We start from the raw sequence: 17085 nt of genomic DNA on the forward strand, positions 1-17085 counted from the left end.
CCTCCTAGAGCAGCCTATGGGGCATCCCGAGACCCTATAGCACCCTATGGGAGACCCCTACACCCTCCTAGGGCACCCTATGGGGTATCCTGAGACCCTATAGCACCCTGTGGGAGACCCCTACACCCTCCTAGAGCACCCTATGGGGCATCCTGAGACCCTATAGCACCCTGTGGGGTATCCTGAAACCCTATAGCACCCTGTGGGAGACCCCCAGACCCTCCTAGAGCACCCTATGGGGTATTCCGAGACCCTATAGCACCCTGTGGGAGACCCCTACACCCTCCTAGAGCACCCTATGGGGTATCCCGAGACCCTACAGCACCCTATGGGGTATCCCGAGACCCTATAGCACCCTGTGGGAGACCCCCAGGCCCTCCTAGAGCACCCTATGGGGTATCCTGAGACCCTATAGCACCCTATGGGAGACCCCTACACCCTCCTAGAGCACCCTATGGGGTATCCCGAGACCCTACAGCACCCTATGGGGTATCCCGAGACCCTATAGCACCCTGTGGGAGACCCCCAGGCCCTCCTAGAGCACCCTATGGGGTATCCTGAGACCCTATAGCACCCTATGGGAGACCCCTACACCCTCCTAGAGCACCCTATGGGGTATCCCGAGACCCTATAGCACCCTGTGGGAGACCCCCAGGCCCTCCTAGGGCACCCTATGGGGTATCCCAAGACCCTATAGCACCCTATGGGGTATCCTGAAACCCTACAGCACCCTGTGGGAGACCCCTACACCCTCCTAGGGCACCCTATGGGGTATCCCGAGACCCTATAGCACCCTGTGGGAGACCCCTACACCCTCCTAGAGCAGCCTATGGGGTATCCCGAGACCCTATAGCACCCTGTGGGGCATCCTGAGACCCTATAGCACCCTATGGGAGACCCTACACCCTCCTAGGGCACCCTATGGGGTATCCTGAGACCCTATAGCACCCTGTGGGAGACCCCTACACCCTCCTAGAGCACCCTATGGGGCATCCTGAGACCCTATAGCACCCTGTGGGGTATCCTGAAACCCTATAGCACCCTGTGGGAGACCCCCAGACCCTCCTAGAGCACCCTATGGGGTATCCGAGACCCTATAGCACCCTGTGGGAGACCCCCAGGCCCTCCTAGGGCACCCTATGGGGTATCCCAAGACCCTATAGCACCCTGTGGGAGACCCCTAGGCCCTCCTAGGGGCACCCTATGGGGTATCCTGAGACCCTATAGCACCCTATGGGTGACCCCCTACACCCTCCTAGAGCAGCCTATGGGGCATCCTGAGACCCTATAGCACCCTGTGGGAGACCCCTACACCCTCCTAGAGCACACTATGGGGCATCCTGAGACCCTATAGCACCCTATGGGAGACCCCTACACCCTCCTAGAGCACCCTATGGGGCATCCTGAGACCCTATAGCACCCTATGGGAGACCCCTACACCCTCCTAGAGCACCCTGATGGGGTGCCGTGAGACCCTATGGACTGTCCCAAGAGGTTCTACGGCACCAGGACACACTAGAGTGTCCCACAGGTGGCCCTGAATCCCCCATGATACCTATAGGGACCCTGTGAGCTCCTGGGGCACCCCAAGATCCCCTACACTCCGTAGGGCACCCCAAGAGCCTGCAAGACCCTTGGGCACTCCGAGACCCCCCTGTATTGATGCACCTGGTATCCTGGGACCCTATAGCACCCCATGGGTGTCCCGAGACCCTCTCAACAACCCCACAGGGCACCCTAAGAGCCTGCAGGACCCACGGAGCACCCCAAACCCCCCTTGTAGGACCCCAAACCACCCCGAGGCCTCGCAGCACCCACTGGGACCCTATAGAACCCCCTATGGGGACACCCGGAGCCCCCCGGCACCCTGAGACGCCCCCAGACGAGGGGACCCCCCCCCCGCACCCACCTTTGGGCCCCTGCACCTTGACGTCGAGGGGGGCGACGCCGGCCTTGCTGGTGTCCACGGTGAAGGTCTGCGGCACGTTGGCGCGCACGGCGCCCGGCGTGAGCCCCGGCCCCGCGCACTTCACCTTGGACGAGTCCACCACGTCCGTGACCGGCACCTTGAAGGGCTCCCTGCGCAGGGACGGGGACCGTGAGCGCCCGGCACCCCACAAAGCGCCCCCCCGAAGCCGGCCCGGCCGCTCACCGGGGACCTGGTGGCCGCCGTAGGTGACGTTGAGGCTGTAGGTGCCCGGCTCGTAGGGCACGTACTCCACGGAGCAGCTGCCGTCCTTGTTGTCCGTGCAGGACATCTTGGCCTCCGAGGGGCCCTCCACGGCCAGGCCGAGGCCGCCGGTGCCGGCGCCGCTGCGGGAAGGGAAGGGGGGGTCACCCCAAAGCCACCGGGCCCTAAAAAACAGCCTCAAAACGGGACGAGGCGGCGCCCAGGGAGGTTTGGGAGATACTTGAGGGGAGAAATTCGGGATTTGAGGGGTGAAAAGGGGATTCGGGGCAGGAAAAATGGGATTTGAGGGGTGAAAAGGGGATTCTGGTAGGAAAATGGGATTTGAGGGGTGAAAAGGGGATTTGGGGCAGGAAAATGGGATCTGAGGGGTGAAAGGGGGATTTGGGGCAGCAAAATGGGATTTGAGGGGTGAAAGGGGGATTTGGGGCAGCAAAATGGATTTGAGGGGTGAAAGGGGGATTTGGGGCAGCAAAATGGGATTTGAGGGGTAAAAAGGGGCTTTGGGGAGGAAAAATGGGATTTGAGAGGGAGAAAATGGGATTTGGGGAGGAAAAAGGGATTTGAGGAGGGAGATTTGGGGATTTGGATGTGCTTTAGGGGGGTTAAGCTGTGAAGGGACATTTGGGGCTCCCGGGGGGAGGATTTCAGGCCAAGCTGAGGGGATTTGGAGGCCGCAAGGGGAAAACTGGAGGCTGAGGGGAGCGTGGGGAGACCAGGAAGGGAACTGGGGGGCCTGGGGGGTCTTCAGTCATAGAGGGGGAAGGACTGAAGGGCCGGGGGTGTCCGGGGGTGTCCGGAGGGGTGTTCGGGGGGTGTCCGGGGGTCCTCACCGCGTCTCCACCGTGAACTTGTTGGGCTGGTTGGTGGTGCCGCTCTGGATGCCGGGGCCGTGCACGCGCACGCGGGCCGGGTCGCAGCCCTCGGTGACGGGGACGCGGAAGGGGCTGTGGGGCACGGGGCTGCCGCCGTAGGTGACCTCCACCGCGTGCACCCCTGGCGGGTGACAAACACACACACACACAGGGCGGGTGTGACAACACCGCGAGCGGCCCCCGGCGAGGCCGGGAAGAGCGGCGCCGCCTCACCCTCCTCATAGGGGGTGTACTCCACGTGGTAGGTGCCGTCGCCGCGGTCCTCCACGAAGCTCTCGGTGACGTTTCCGGACGGGTTGCACACGCGGGTCTTCACGTGGGGGCCGCCGCTCTTGCTCAGCGCCCGTGCGTCCACGTCGAACTCTGTCACCGCCTCCCGGAAGACACCTGCACGCGGGTGACAAAGGACCCCGTGAGCGGAAGACACCCGCGCCGTGGGTGACAAAAGACCCCATGAGTGGGAGCCGGGCGCGCGGGTGACAAAGGACCCCGTGAGCGGGAGACACCCGCGCGCGGGTGACAAAGGACCCCGTGAGTGGAAAACACCCGCACGCGGGTGACAAAGGACTCCGTGAGCAGAAAACAGCTGCGCGTGGGTGACAAAGGACCCCGTGAGCGGGAGACACCCATGCGCGGGTGACAAAGGACCCCGTGAGCGGGTGCCGCACGCGCGCGGGTGACAAAGGACCCCGTGAGCAGAGAACACCCCGCGTGTGGGTGACAAAGGACCCCGTGAGAGGAAGACACCCGCGCGCGGGTGACAAAGGACCCCGTGAGCGGGCGCCCCGGCCGCCGCCGACGCACCCTTGCCCTCCACGCCGGGCCCGTAGACCTTGACGCCGGCCGTGTCGAGCGCCGGCTCCACGCGGACCTTGCTGGGGAAGTGGGGCACGGGCTGCCCGCCGTACTCCACCGTGATGGTGTAGACGCCGGGGCTGAGCGGCGTGTAGGCGATGGTGTAGGTGCCGTCGCCGTTGTCCTCCACGCGCACCTCGGCGCGCGCGGCCCGCGTCCGACGCGATGCCGATGGTGAGCTCGGCCGTGCCGGCGCGGCTGCAGTCCACGCGGAAGTGGCCCGGCTGTCCCGCCGTGGCGCCCTCCAGCCCCGGCCCCGAACACGTCACCTTGGAGGCGTCGAAGGGCGCGCGCACCGGCGCGCGGAACGGCGAGCCCGGCACGTGGGCGCCCGCGAACAGGATGTTGATGTTGTAGTCGCCGGGCTCCGTGGGCAGGTAGGACACGGCGCAGGTGCCGTCGCCGTTGTCCAGGCACTCGATCTTGGCCTCGCACGGGCCCTCCACGGTGAGGCCCAGCCCGCCGGTGCCGGCGCCCTTGGTGTCGATGGTGAAGGGCGCCGGGACCCCGGCCAGGCCGCCCTGCAGCCCCGGCCCGTAGGCCCGAACCTGGGGGGGGGACGGGACGAACGGGGGGTCACGGGCTGCGTGGTGGGAACCCCCCGGCACCGGGGACCCCCCCCCAGCACCGGGGACCCCCTTATTGGGGACCCCCAACACCAGGGACCCCCAGAACCGGGGACCCCCTTATTGGGGACCCCCCCTTGGCACCGGGACCCCCCCCCCCAGTACCAGGGAGCCCCCCCTTGGCACCGGGGACCCCCTTACTGAGGACCCCTAACAGCAGGGACCGGCTAATGAGGAACCCCCTTTACTGGGGACTCCAGTGTGAGGATAGGGGCAGTTTGAGGGTGAAAGGGGGGCAGTTCTGGGGGGAGAGAGGAGAGGTTTGGGGGAGAAAGGGGCAGTTTGGGGGGAGAAAATGGCAGTTTCTGGGGTGAGAACAGGGCAGTCTTTGGGGGGAGAACGGGGCAGTCTTGGGGGGGAGAAAGGGGCAGTTTCTGGGGTGAGAACGGGGCCGTTTTGGGGCAGAAAGAGGCAGTGTTTGGGGGGCAGAAAGGGGCAGTTTTGGGGAGCAGAAAGGGGCAGCTTCTGGGGTGAGAACAGGGCCATTTTGGGGCAGAAAGGGGCAGTCTTTGGGGGGCAGATAGGGGCAGTTTTTGGGGTGAGAACGGGGCAGTTTCTGGGGTGAAAAGGGGCGGTTTTTGGGGTGAGGACGGGGCAGTTTCTGGGGTGAGGACAGGGCGGTTTTTGGGGGGCAGAACGGGGCAGTTTTGGGGGGCAGAACAGGGCAGCTTTTGGGGCAGAGAGGGGCAGTTTTGGGGTGCAGAACGGGGCAGTTTCTGGGGTGAGAACGGGGCAGTTTTGGGGGGCAGAAAGGGGCAGTTTTGGTGGGCAGAAAGGGGCAGTGTTTAGGGGGCAGAAAGGGGCAGTTTCTGGAGTGAAAGGGGGCAGTTTTGGGGGGCAGAAAGGGGCAGTTCCTGGGGGCAGAAAGGGGCAGTTTTGGGGGGCACCCACCTTGGAGGGGTCCGGGGCCGGCACGGCCTCCACCGGGAAGGGGCTGCCGGGCACGGGGAGGCCGTCGTAGGTGACCTCGACCTCGTGGGGCCCCTCGTCGCGGGGCACGAAGCGCACGACGCTCCGCTCGGCGCCCGGCGCCGCCTCCACGTGCGCGGGCAGCGCGCGGCGCCCCGGGCCCGTCACCCGCGCGCCCACCTTGCCCTGGCCCCCGGCGCCCTTGGTCTTCACCGTCACCTCCTGCTCCTTGCCCACCTCCAGCTCTGGGGACATGGGGGGGACAGGGGGTGAGGGGGAGACCCGAACTGCCCCCCGAGGGGACACCGGGACGGGGGGACCCAAGGGAGACCCAAGGGAGACCCCCCAACTGCCCCAAACTGCCCCCCGAGGGGATAACGGGACGGGGGGACCCAAGGGAGACCCATGGGAGACCCCTCAACTGCCCCCGAAGGGGACACCGGGATGGGGGAGCTGCTATGGGGGGAGACCCAAGGGAGACCCCCCCCAAACTGCCCCCAAAGGGGACACCGGGACGGGGGAGACCCATGGGAGACCCCCCCCGCCAGGTGCCCCCATTTCCCCCAAACTGCCCCCAAAGGGGACGCCCAGGATGGGGGGAGCCGCTATTGGGGGGAGACCCAAGGGAGACCCCCCCAAGTGCCCCCATTTCCCCCATCTGCCCCCAAAGGGACCCCCAGCTGCTCCCATTCCCTCCCCTTCCCACAGCCCCCCCCCACAATGTGACACCCCCCAACCCAACCCCCCCCACACCCCCCTCATTCCAATGACCCCCCCAATGTGACACCCCCCAAACCAACCCCCCCGCCCCCCTCATTCCAATGACCCCCCCAATGTGACACCCCCCAACCCAACCCCCCCGCCCCCCTCATTCCAATGCCCCCCCCATCCTAATCCCCCCCCACAATGTCCCCAAACTCCCATGTCAAAGGAGGGATCCAAACTGCCCCCCCAGGACCCACCCTAACAGCCCCCCCATCCCAACCGGACCCCCCCTTTGCCCCCCCCCGGGCCGTACTGTCGTCCAGGCCGGAGATCTTGATCTTGCTGAGGTCGACGCCGGGGGCGACGCCGACGGTGAAGGGGCTTTTGGGGATGTGGTCGCCCCCGTACGTCACCGCGACCCCCAGGTTCCCCTGCGGGACGGGGGGCGGACGGTGAGCGCGCGGGCCCCCCCGTTGGGGTGTTGCGGTGGGGTGTCGCGTTGGGGTGTCGCGGCGCGGCGTCGCGCTCACCTGCTGCAGCGGGGTGTACTTGACGGTGTGCGTGCCGTCGTGGTTGTCGATGAGCTCCAGGTCGCGCACCGCGTCGCCCTTGCCGGGCCCCGTCACCTGCACGTCCAGCGGCGCCCGGCCCCCGGCCTTGGCGTTCACCGTGAAGTGCGTCGGCTTCCCCAGCTCCACCCCTGCGGCGGCACCGGCGGCGTCACCGGGGGGACCCCGAAACCCCGGCCGGGGACGGGGGGGGGGCGCCCCCCAAAACCACTCACCGGAGCGGCTGACGCCGGGACCCTCGGCCTTCACCTTGCTGGCGTCGTGCGCTGGATCCACCTTGATCCGGATGGGGCTGGTGGGGGTGGCCTGGGAGGGGGACACCCGAAATCAGCCCTGGACCCCCAAAACGCAACCCCCGCATCCCGGGATACCCCCGTCCTGGGGATACCCCCGTCCCAGGATACCCCCATCCTGGGATACCCCCGTCCCCAGATACCCCCGTCCCGGGCACACCTGGTCGGCGAACAGCACCATGATGGTGTAGGCGCCGGGGCCGCCCGGGGTGTAGCGCACGGTGAAGGTGTCGTTGTCGTTGCGGATGATGTCGAAGTCGATGTCGGCCTCGGCGGGACCCACCACCCCCGGGGCGCACTTGATGCCGATGCTCACGTTGCCTGGGGGGGACACGGTGTCAGCAACACCCCCTGCCCAAGAGAACACCCTCCAACACCCTGACACCCCCCCCAACACCCTGACACCCTCCCCAACACCCTGACAGCCCCCAACACCCTCCCCAACACCCTGACACCCCCCAATCTGCCTGTTTCTGCCTCCCTCCCAGCACCTGGGAAGCTCCCAAACCTGCCTGGAGCCCCTCAAAACCTCTGGGTGCCCCTCTCTGCCCCACAGGTGCCCCTGCCTGCCCCATAAGTGCCCCTACCCGCCCCATAGACGCCCCTGCCCGCCCCATAGGTGCCCCTGCCTGCCCCATAAGTGCCCCTGCCCACCCCACAGACGCCCCCGCCCCACGGCGCGCTCACCCTGGCCGGCCTCGCTGCAGTCCACGGTGAAGTACGTGGGCTCGTGGGCCTTGAGCCCCGTCTTGGCCACGCCGGGCCCCGACACCTTCACCTTGTGGGGGTGGCTGCCGGCCCCCACGTTCACCTGCAGCGCGGGGGGACAGGCTTGACCCCGCCCCCTGCGGGGGCCCAGGCGTCCGGGGCCTCCGAACACCCGCACGGAGGGGAGCCGGGTCGGGTGTTCGTCCCCCTCACCCTGTAGGGGCTCTGGGGGATGTTGACGCCCCCCCAGGACAGCAGGGCCGTGTGTTTGAGGGGCTTCTTGGGGACGTAGGAGCAGCTGTAGGTGCCGTTGCCGTTGTCCTTGACCGCCACGTCCACGGGGTGGCCCTCCGCGTCCTGGGGGGGGGACAAGGGGGGTTACACCCCAACAGCCAGCGTGACCCCCCTCCAAACCCCGGCATCACCAAACGGGGCCCCGAGACCCCCGGGGTGCCCCAAACACCCTGAGGTGCCCCCAAACACCCCGGGGTGCCACAGGCTGCTCAGTGACACCCCAAACCTCCCCGCGGCACCCCAAAAACACCCTGTGAAACCTCAAAAACGCCCCGTGACACCCCCAGAAACACCCCGTGACACCCCCAAAACTGCCCTGCGAAACCTCAAAAACACCCTATGACACCCCCAAAACCGCCTTGTGACACCCCCCAAAACCGCCCTGTGACACCCCCCAAAACCACCCCACAAAACCTCAAAAATGCCCTGCAACACCCCATGACACCCCCCAGAACCGCCCTGCGAGACCTCAAAAACACCCTGTGACACCCCGAGAATGCCCCGTGACACCCCGAGAATGCCCCATGACACCCCCGAAAATGCCCCGTGACACCCCCAAACCGCCCCGTGACACCCCCAAAGCCCCCACTCACCTGCACCTGCACCTTGAGCGGCCCCTTGCCGCCGCTCCGCGCGTCCACGGTGAACTCGGCCGGCCGGTTGACAGCGACACCGCTCTTCTCCAGGCCGGGGCCCTGCGCCTTGACCTGCGGACGGGGCGGCGTGAGGGCCCCGGCGTCCGGGCCGGGCCGGGGGCGGCGGGAGGGCCCCGGCGTCCGGGCCGGGAAAAGGGGGGCCGGGAAAAGCGGCACCTTCTCCGGGAAGGAGTCGCGGGCCGCGGGGCGGATGTCGGCCATGAAGGGGCTGCGCGCGATGTCCTCGTTGTCGCACAGCACGTGCACCGCGTAGGCGCCCGGCTCCTGCGGCCAGTAGCGCACGTCGCACGAGCCGTCGCCGCGGTCGTCGCACTCGATCTTGGCCTGCGACGGGCCCTCCACCGAGAAGCCTTTTTGGGGGAAAAAGAGAAAAAAATGAAAAAAATGGCGGTGGTTTTGGGTTTGGGGACACCTGAAAATGCCCCCGGTGACGCGGACGCTCCCCCGGGCGCCGCGCGGCTCCCTCGGGGGGTTGCTGAGGCCGATGGGGCACATGGGGCCCCAAGACCCCCCGGGATGTCCCCAAACACCTCGGGATGCCCCCGACTGCCAGGTGACACCCGAAAGCCACCCATGACACCCCAAAACTGCTTCTGTGACACCCCAAAGCCGCCCCATGACACCCCAAAATTGCCCATGACACCCCAAAGCTGCCTGTGACACCCCAAAGCTGCCCCATGACACCTCAAAATTGTCCCTGTGACACCCAAAGCTCCCCTGGGACACCCCAAAGCCACCCCATGACACCCCAAAATTGCCCATGACACCCCAAAGCTGCCATGTGACACCCCAAAAACACCCCGTGACACCCCCAGAACTGCCCCCGTGACACCCCCAAAGCCGCCCCGTGACACCCCAAAATTGCCCCGTGACACCTCAAAATTGCCCCTGTGACACCCAAAGCTGCCCTGTGACACCTCAGTGCCATCCCATGACACCCCAAAAACACCCTGTGACACCCGCAAAGCCGCCCCCGTGACACCCCAAAATTGCCCATGACACCCCAAAGCCACCCCGTGACACCCGCAAAGCCACCCCGTGACACCTCAAAATTGCCCGTGACACCCAAAACTGCCCCGTGACACCTCAAAACTGCCAGGGTGACACCTCAAAATTGCCCTGTGACACCTCAATGCCACCCCGTGACACCCAAAAACACACCGTGACACCCCAAAGCTGCCATGTGACACCCCAAAGCCACCCTGTGACACCCGCAAAGCCGCCCCCGTGACACCCCCCCGGCACCCCGTGACCCCCATTCGCGTTGTCCCCCCCGTCTCACCGAGGGTGCCCACGTCGTCGCCCACGGCCTCCACCACGAAGTCGGCCGACTTGCCCACGACGCCGCCCTCCAGGCCCGGCCCCCAGGCCCGGACCTTCTGACTGCCGCTCTCGGGTGACACCTTCACCTCGAAGGGGCTGGGGGGACACGGGGGTCACGGCAACACCCCGACCGAAGGGCTGTGCCCCACGGGGTGTCGGGGACGCAGGAACCCCCGGCGCTCACCTGCGCGGGATGTGCTGTCCGCCCCACGTCACCGTCACGGTGTAGGTCCCCGGTACCGTCGGGAGGTACTCACAGGCGAAGGTACCGTCGCCCAGGTCTTTCTGCTTGACGCTCTCGGCGCCCTCTGCGGGGACAAGTCAGGGGGGGCCCAAAGCGCTGGGGACCCCCTGCCCCAAAACACACAGGGACCCCCCCCCAGACGCCCCCCACCCCAAAACCTACAGGGACCCCCCTCGGACACCTCCTGACCCCCAAACCCACAGCGCTGCCCCCCGGATACCGCCAAGTCCCCGTCACCCCCCAAGAACCCACAACCCCCCCCACCACTTGTCACCCCCAAGGGTGACCCCCGGGGGTCTGTCCCACCCCCCGGCGTGTCCGTGTCCCCCCCCGGGACTCACTGGGGCCCTTGACGGCGACCTTGAGCTCGCCGCTGCCAGCGCCCTTGGTGAACACCTTGAAATCGGCCACCTCCTTCACCCGCAGCCCCTTGGGCTGCAGCCCCCGGCCCACGGCGCGACAGGCGGACGGGTTACAGGCTGCGGCGGGGGGACAACGTGTCAGCGGGGGGGGGGACCGGGTGTCTGGGAAGGTGTCCCCCCCCCCCCCAGCCATCCTCACCCCCAACCCACCCTGTGGGGGTAAACGCTGGGGGCAAGAGATGGACCCGGGGGGACGTGAGGGGCCCAGGCGTCCGGGTGGGGAAGGGGGGACCCCCAAGAACCGCCCCCCGCCTTGGGGAGGGACCCTGGCACCCAGGAGCACCCGCCCTGCGTGCGGAGGGGCCCAGGCGTCCGGGAGCGCCCCAACACCCCCACCCCGGTCACCCCCCGCCCCCTGTACCGTGAAGGTGTCACCCGCGGCGCTTCCCGGACAGCCGGGCAGAAGGAGCAGGACAGGCGGAGAGAGACAGAGCGGAGCCGGGGGGGAGGGCGAGACCCCCCCTCGCAGCGACAGGACCCCCCCAGGCCCGAGGGGGGGGGCAGAAGCACAGACCCCCCCCGAGGGGGGGGGCAGAAGCAGAAAGACCCCCCCGAGGGGGGGGCGGAAGCGCAGAGACCTGGAAAGGACAGAGACCCCCTGAGTTGGGGGGCAGGAGGACAGAGACACCCCGAGTCACGGTGACACAGAGACCCCCGAGTCAGGGTGACACAGAGACCCCCGAGCCAGGATTCCAGGAGGACGGAGACTCCCAAGACAGAGTGACACAGAGACCCTCAAGTTAGGGTGACACAGAGACCCTCACGTCAGGGAGACTGGACAACAGACACCCCCAAGTCACGGTGACACAGATACCCCCAAGTCAGGATTCCAGGAGGACAGAGACCCCCAAGTCAGGGCGACACAGAGACCCCCGAGTCAGGGTGACAGGAGGACGGAGACCGCCAAGTCAGGGTGACACAGAGATCCCCGAGTCAGGGTGAAAAGAGGACAGAAACCCCTGAGTCAGGGTGACAGAAGGACCGAGACTCCCAAGACAGAGTGACACAGAGACCCTGAAGTCAGGGTGACACAGAGACCCCCAAGTCACGGTGACAGGAGAACAGAGACCCCCAAGTCAGGGCGACACAGAGACCCTCAAGTCAGGGTGACAGGAGGACAGAGACCCCCGAGTCAGGGTGACAGGAGGACGGAGCGCCCCGGCCTCACCCTGCCCCACGTTGACGGTGAAGGGGCTCTTGGGGATGGGGGCGCCGCCGAAGGCCACGCTCACGGTGTGCGGCCCCTCGGCCGTGGGGCGGTAGGTGCAGCGGTAGCTACCGTCGCCGCGGGCCTCCAGCGTGGGCTCCACGGCCCCCCGGCGCCCGCTGGGGTCCGTGATCGTCACCTCGACCTCGCCGGGGCCGGCGCCTGTGCGGGGGGGGGGACACGGGGTCACGTGTGTGCATCTGGGGGGGGCAACACCCCCAAAAAATCACAGGACACCCCCCAAAACCCCAAACTCCGAATGCTCCAACCCACCCCAGGTCCCTCCCAGGCCTCCACGACACCCAAATCTCCCTGGGACCCCCCAAAATGCCTCAGGACCCCCCCAAAAACCCTCACCCACCCCCCAGTCCCCCAGGACCCCCCCAAACCCTTCAGGACCCTCCTAGACCCCTCAGGACCCCCCAAACCCTTCAGGACCCCCCCAAACCCCTCAAGATCCTCCCAAAAATACCCTCAACCGCCCCCCAGGACCCCCCAAACCCTTCAGGACCCTCCAAGACCCCTCAGGACCCCCCTCAGCCCCTCAGGCCCCCCTAAACCCTTCAGGACCCCCCAAAACCCCTCTGGACCCCCCCCAAAACCCCTCATCCACCCCCCAGCCCCTCAGGAGCCCCCCAAACCCTTCAGGACCCTCCTAGACCCCTCAGGACCCCCCTCAAAATACCCTCACCCCCCCCCTTAGCCCCTCAGGACCCCCCAAACCCTTCGGGACCCCCCAAACCCCTCAAGACCCTCCCAAACAACCCCTCAATCGCCCCCCAGCCCCCCAGGACCCCCCAAACCCTTCGGGACCCCCCAAACCCCTCAAGACCCCCCCCAAACAACCCCTCACCCGCCCCCCGGGACCTCCCAAACCCCCCGGGACCCCCCAGCCCCTCGGCGCCCCCCGGGCCGCACCGGCCGTGAGGATGTCGAAGTGGGTGCTCTTGTTGGCCACGTTGCCCAGGGGCTCCAGGCCGGGGCCCTGGGCCGAGACGCGCGCGGCGTCGCCGGCCGCCCGCCCGACCTGCACCTCGAAGGGGCTCTTGGCGATGTGCTGCCCCGCGAACAGCACCGTCACCTGGGGGGGACGGGGGGACGGCCGCGTCACCGTGGGGAGGGACAGCCACCTCACTGCGGCAAGGGACAGCTGCATCACCGTGGTGAGGGACAGCCGCGTCACCGTGGCGAGGGACAATGTGTCACTGCGGTGAGGGACAGCTGCATCACCATGGCAAAGGACGGCCATGTCACCGTGGTGAGGGACAGCCGCGTCACCACAGTGAGGGACGGCCGTGTCACCATGGTGAGGGACAGCCGCGTCACCGGGGTGAGGGACAGCTGTGTCATCATGGTGAGGGACGGCCATGTCACCGCAGGGAGGGACAGCCGCGTCACCATGGTGAGGGACAGCTGTGTCACCACAGTAAGGCACAGTCGCGTCACCACAGGAGGAACACCCGTCTCACTGTGGTGAGGGACAGCCGCGTCACCGGGGGAAGGACAGCCACCTCACTGCGGCAAGGGACAGCTGTGTCACCATGGCGAGGGACACCCACATCACCGTGGTGAGGGACAGCCGCATCACCACAGGAGGAACACCCCTCTCACCGTGGTGAGGGACAGCTGTGTCACCGCGGCGAGGCACAGTCGTGTTACCACAGGGAGGAACACCCATCTCACCGTGGTGAGGGACAGTCACATCACCGCAGGGCAACACCCGTGTCACCACAGCGAGGGACACCCGTCTCACCATCGTGAGGGACAGTCGCGTCACCGCAGCACCCACCTTGTGCGTGCCCGTCACCTTGGGCACGTAGGACACGGAGAACGTCCGGTTCTTGTCGTTGTTGGGCACCACTTTAGCCTGGTGATGGGGGGGGAAGAGCTGTGAGACCCCCTGACACCCCCTAAATGTCCCCAACACCCCCCAAAGACCCCCGGGGCATCCCCACCTCCTCGCGGTGCCCGGCCGGGTCCTCCACGTACACCAGGACGTCACCCTGCCCGGCGCTGATGGTCTCCACGGTGAATTCCGCCCGTTGTTTCACCATGTTCCCCGTGGGCTCGATGCCTATGGGGACACAGCGACCTATAGCCCCCCCCCAGGCTGCCGAGGGCCCCGCGGCCCTATAGGGCCCTATGGCCATGGGGATGTCTATAAGGGAGGAGAACCCCACAGCCGGGGATTCCTCTGGGCTCTGCGGGGAGGGAAGAACCACCCTGGCTACCCCCAAATTCTATAGGGAGCAGGGGCTGCCCCACACCTATGGGGAGCTCTGAGAAACAGGGCCCCATAGAAATTGTAGGGATGCCCCACGGCCCCGAGGAGCAAATCACAGCCCTATAAGAACCAGCTTACGTTCCAGGAACCACAGATGGGCTCCTATAGGGACCAGGGTGCGCCTATAGGGACCAGGGTGCGCCTATAGGGACCAGGGTGCTCCTGTACGGAGCAAGGGGAATCCTATAGGGCCTGGGGGCGCCTCATCAGGGCCTGAGGCTCCCATAGGGCCTGGGGCACTGCTATGGGGATCCAGGGGGCTCCCATAGGGCCAGGGGGTCTCTATAGGGCCCGGGGTCCTTCACCAGGGCCAGGGGCTCCCATATGGACTGGAAAAGCTCCCATAGGGCCCGGGGGTCCCTCACCAGGGCCAGGGGCTCCCATACAGACTGCAGAAGCTCCCACAGGGCCTGGAGCACTCCTATAGGGCCTGGGAGTCCCTATAGGGCCCAGGGTCCCTCACCAGGGCCAGTAGCTCCCATAGGGCCTGGGGCACTGCTACGGGGATCAAGAGGGCTCCCATAGGGGCAGGGGTACTGCTATGGGGCCTGGGGGGTCTCTATAGGGCCCAGGCGTCCCTCACCAGGGCCAGGGGGTCTCCTATAGGGCCTCGGACACTCCTATAGGGCCTAGTGGTCTGTATAGGGCCCGGCGTCCCTCACCAGGGCCTGGGGGTCTCTATAGGGCCTTGGGCACTTCTATAGGGCCTGGTGGTCTCTATAGGGCCCGGGGCACTCCTATAGGGCCCGGCGTCCCTCACCAGGGCCCAGGGGATCTCTATAGGGCCCGGGGCACTCCTATAGGGCCCAGGGGTCTCTATAGGGCGCGGGGTCCCTCACCAGGGCCGTACGCTCGGGCCTTCTTGGGGTTGAGCTTGGGGCGCAGGGGGGCGCCCGGCTTGAGCTTGGCCTTGGGGAACTGCGACAGGTAGGTCATGACCGAGTGCTCGTCCACGTTGGGGTCCACGATCTCCTCGGGGGTGATGACCTGGGGGGACACGGGGGGTGAGGGCGGCGCCGGTGACAACACCCGGACGCCGGGGCCCGCCGCGGGCGCTCACCTGCGGGATGCCCAGCCACTCGTCCGCCTGTTGCATGGCCTCGCGCGCGTTGTCCACGGGGCGGCTGGCGTCCCACGAGTCCCAGTCGGGGCACAGCCCTGCGGGGACCGCGGCCACCGTGAGCCCGGGGCCACCCGGGGACGCCCCAGGCCACCCGGAGCCACCCCCGTGTCCCCAGGTACCCCCAGGACTGAGTCCCATGTCCCAGGGCCACTCGCTGCATGCCCCAGCACCCCTAGAGCCACCTCCACAACCCCAGGGCCAACCCCAGGGCCACCTCCATGTCCCCAGGGCCACCCTCAGGGCCATCTCCGGGTCCCTAGGGCCATCTCCATGTCCCAGGGCCACCCCCTGCATACCCCAGCACCCCTAGAGCCACCTCCAGAGCCCCAGGGCCACCCTCAGGGCCATCTCCATGTCCCAGGGCCACCTCCGCATCCCAGAGCCACCTCCACATCCCAGGGCCACCCTCAGGGCCACCTCCATGTGCCCAGGACCACCCTCATGGCTATCTCCACGTCCCAGGGCCACTTCCATGTCCCAAGGCCACCCCCGCATGCCCAGGGCCACCTCCCCGTCCCCAGGGCCACCCTCAGAGCCACCTCCATGTCCCAGAGCCACCTTCAGGGCCATCTCCACATCCCAGGGCCACCCTCATGGCTATCTCCATGTCCCAAGACCACCCCTGCATGCCCAGGGCCACCCCCGTGTCCCCACGTCCCCATGGCTGTCCCCGTGTCCCCATGGCTGTCCCCATGTCCCCATGTCCCTCACTGGGCGCACAGCTGTCCACCAGCGCGCCCAGCGCGCGGCCGCTCTGCCAGTCCCATGTCCCCGTGTCCCCATGGTGTCCCCATGGTGTCCCCATGGTGTCCCCATGTCCCCACGTCCCCATGTCCCCATGGTGTCCCCGTGTCCCCATGGTGTCCCCACGTCCCCATGGTGTCCCCATGTCCCCGTGTCCCTCACCGGGCGCACAGCTGTCCACCAGCGCGCCCAGCGCGTGGCCGCTCTGCCAGTCCCATGTCCCCATGGCTGTCCCCGTGTCCCCATGGTGTCCCCATGGCTGTCCCCATGTCCCCGTGTCCCCATGGTGTCCCCGTGTCCCTCACCGGGCGCACAGCTGTCCACCAGCGCGCCCAGCGCGTGGCCGCTCTGCCAGTCCCATGTCCCCATGGCTGTCCCCGTGTCCCCATGGTGTCCCCATGGTGTCCCCATGTCCCCACGTCCCCATGGTGTCCCCATGGTGTCCCCACGGTGTCCCCATGTCCCCGTGTCCCTCACCGGGCGCACAGCTGTCCACCAGCGCGCCCAGCGCGCGCCCGCTCTGCCAGTCCCATGTCCCCATGTCCCCGTGGTGTCCTCATGGCTGTCCCCGTGTCCCCATGTCCCCACGTCCCCATGTCCCCACGGTGTCCCCGTGTCCCTCACCGGGCGCACAGCTGTCCACCAGCGCGCGGCCGCTCTGCCAGTCCCATGTCCCTGTGTCCCCACGTCCCTGTCCCCGTCCCCACGTCCCCATGGTGTCCCCATGTCCCCGTGTCCCCACGGTGTCCCCGTGTCCCTCACCGGGCGCACAGCTGTCCACCAGCGCGCCCAGCGCGCGGCCGCTCTGCCAGTCCCATGTCCCCGTGTCCCCATGGTGTCCCCATGTCCCCATGGTGTCCCCATGTCCCCATGGTGTCCCCGTGTCCCCACGTCCCCATGGTGTCCCCATGGTGTCCCCATGTCCCCGTGTCCCTCACCGGGCGCACAGCTGTCCACCAGCGCGCCCAGCGCGCGCCCGCTCTGCCAGTCCCATGTCCCCATGTCCCCATGGTGTCCCCATGTCCCCACGTCCCCATGGTGTCCCCATGGTGTCCCCACG

General features: G+C 67.3%; 1 protein-coding gene across 1 annotated transcript in view; it reads right to left on the reverse strand.

Annotated features, from left to right (window-relative positions):
• The window catches only part of LOC104569639 (filamin-A-like), a 32563-nt gene extending 15997 nt beyond the window's left edge, over positions 1-16566 (reverse strand). The window contains 25 exon segments of the mRNA XM_088539162.1: positions 1910-2079; positions 2149-2313; positions 3022-3184; positions 3277-3450; positions 3868-4066; positions 4068-4466; positions 5436-5698; positions 6472-6589; positions 6689-6858; positions 6943-7033; positions 7181-7341; positions 7708-7831; positions 7942-8085; positions 8616-8729; positions 8835-9028; positions 9961-10097; positions 10186-10309; positions 10587-10724; positions 11836-12036; positions 12793-12955; positions 13664-13741; positions 13830-13948; positions 14998-15145; positions 15219-15316; positions 16503-16566. Coding sequence (XP_088395288.1) covers positions 1910-2079; positions 2149-2313; positions 3022-3184; positions 3277-3450; positions 3868-4066; positions 4068-4466; positions 5436-5698; positions 6472-6589; positions 6689-6858; positions 6943-7033; positions 7181-7341; positions 7708-7831; positions 7942-8085; positions 8616-8729; positions 8835-9028; positions 9961-10097; positions 10186-10309; positions 10587-10724; positions 11836-12036; positions 12793-12955; positions 13664-13741; positions 13830-13948; positions 14998-15145; positions 15219-15316; positions 16503-16566 — 3919 coding nt within the window.
• Between the last annotated feature and the right edge of the window lie 519 nt (positions 16567-17085).

The sequence above is a fragment of the Tinamus guttatus genome, unplaced genomic scaffold, assembly GCF_059628265.1.
Source record: "Tinamus guttatus ecotype Peru unplaced genomic scaffold, ASM5962826v1 Tinamus_guttatus_pri_ptg001442l, whole genome shotgun sequence".
Classification (NCBI taxonomy): domain Eukaryota; kingdom Metazoa; phylum Chordata; class Aves; order Tinamiformes; family Tinamidae; genus Tinamus; species Tinamus guttatus.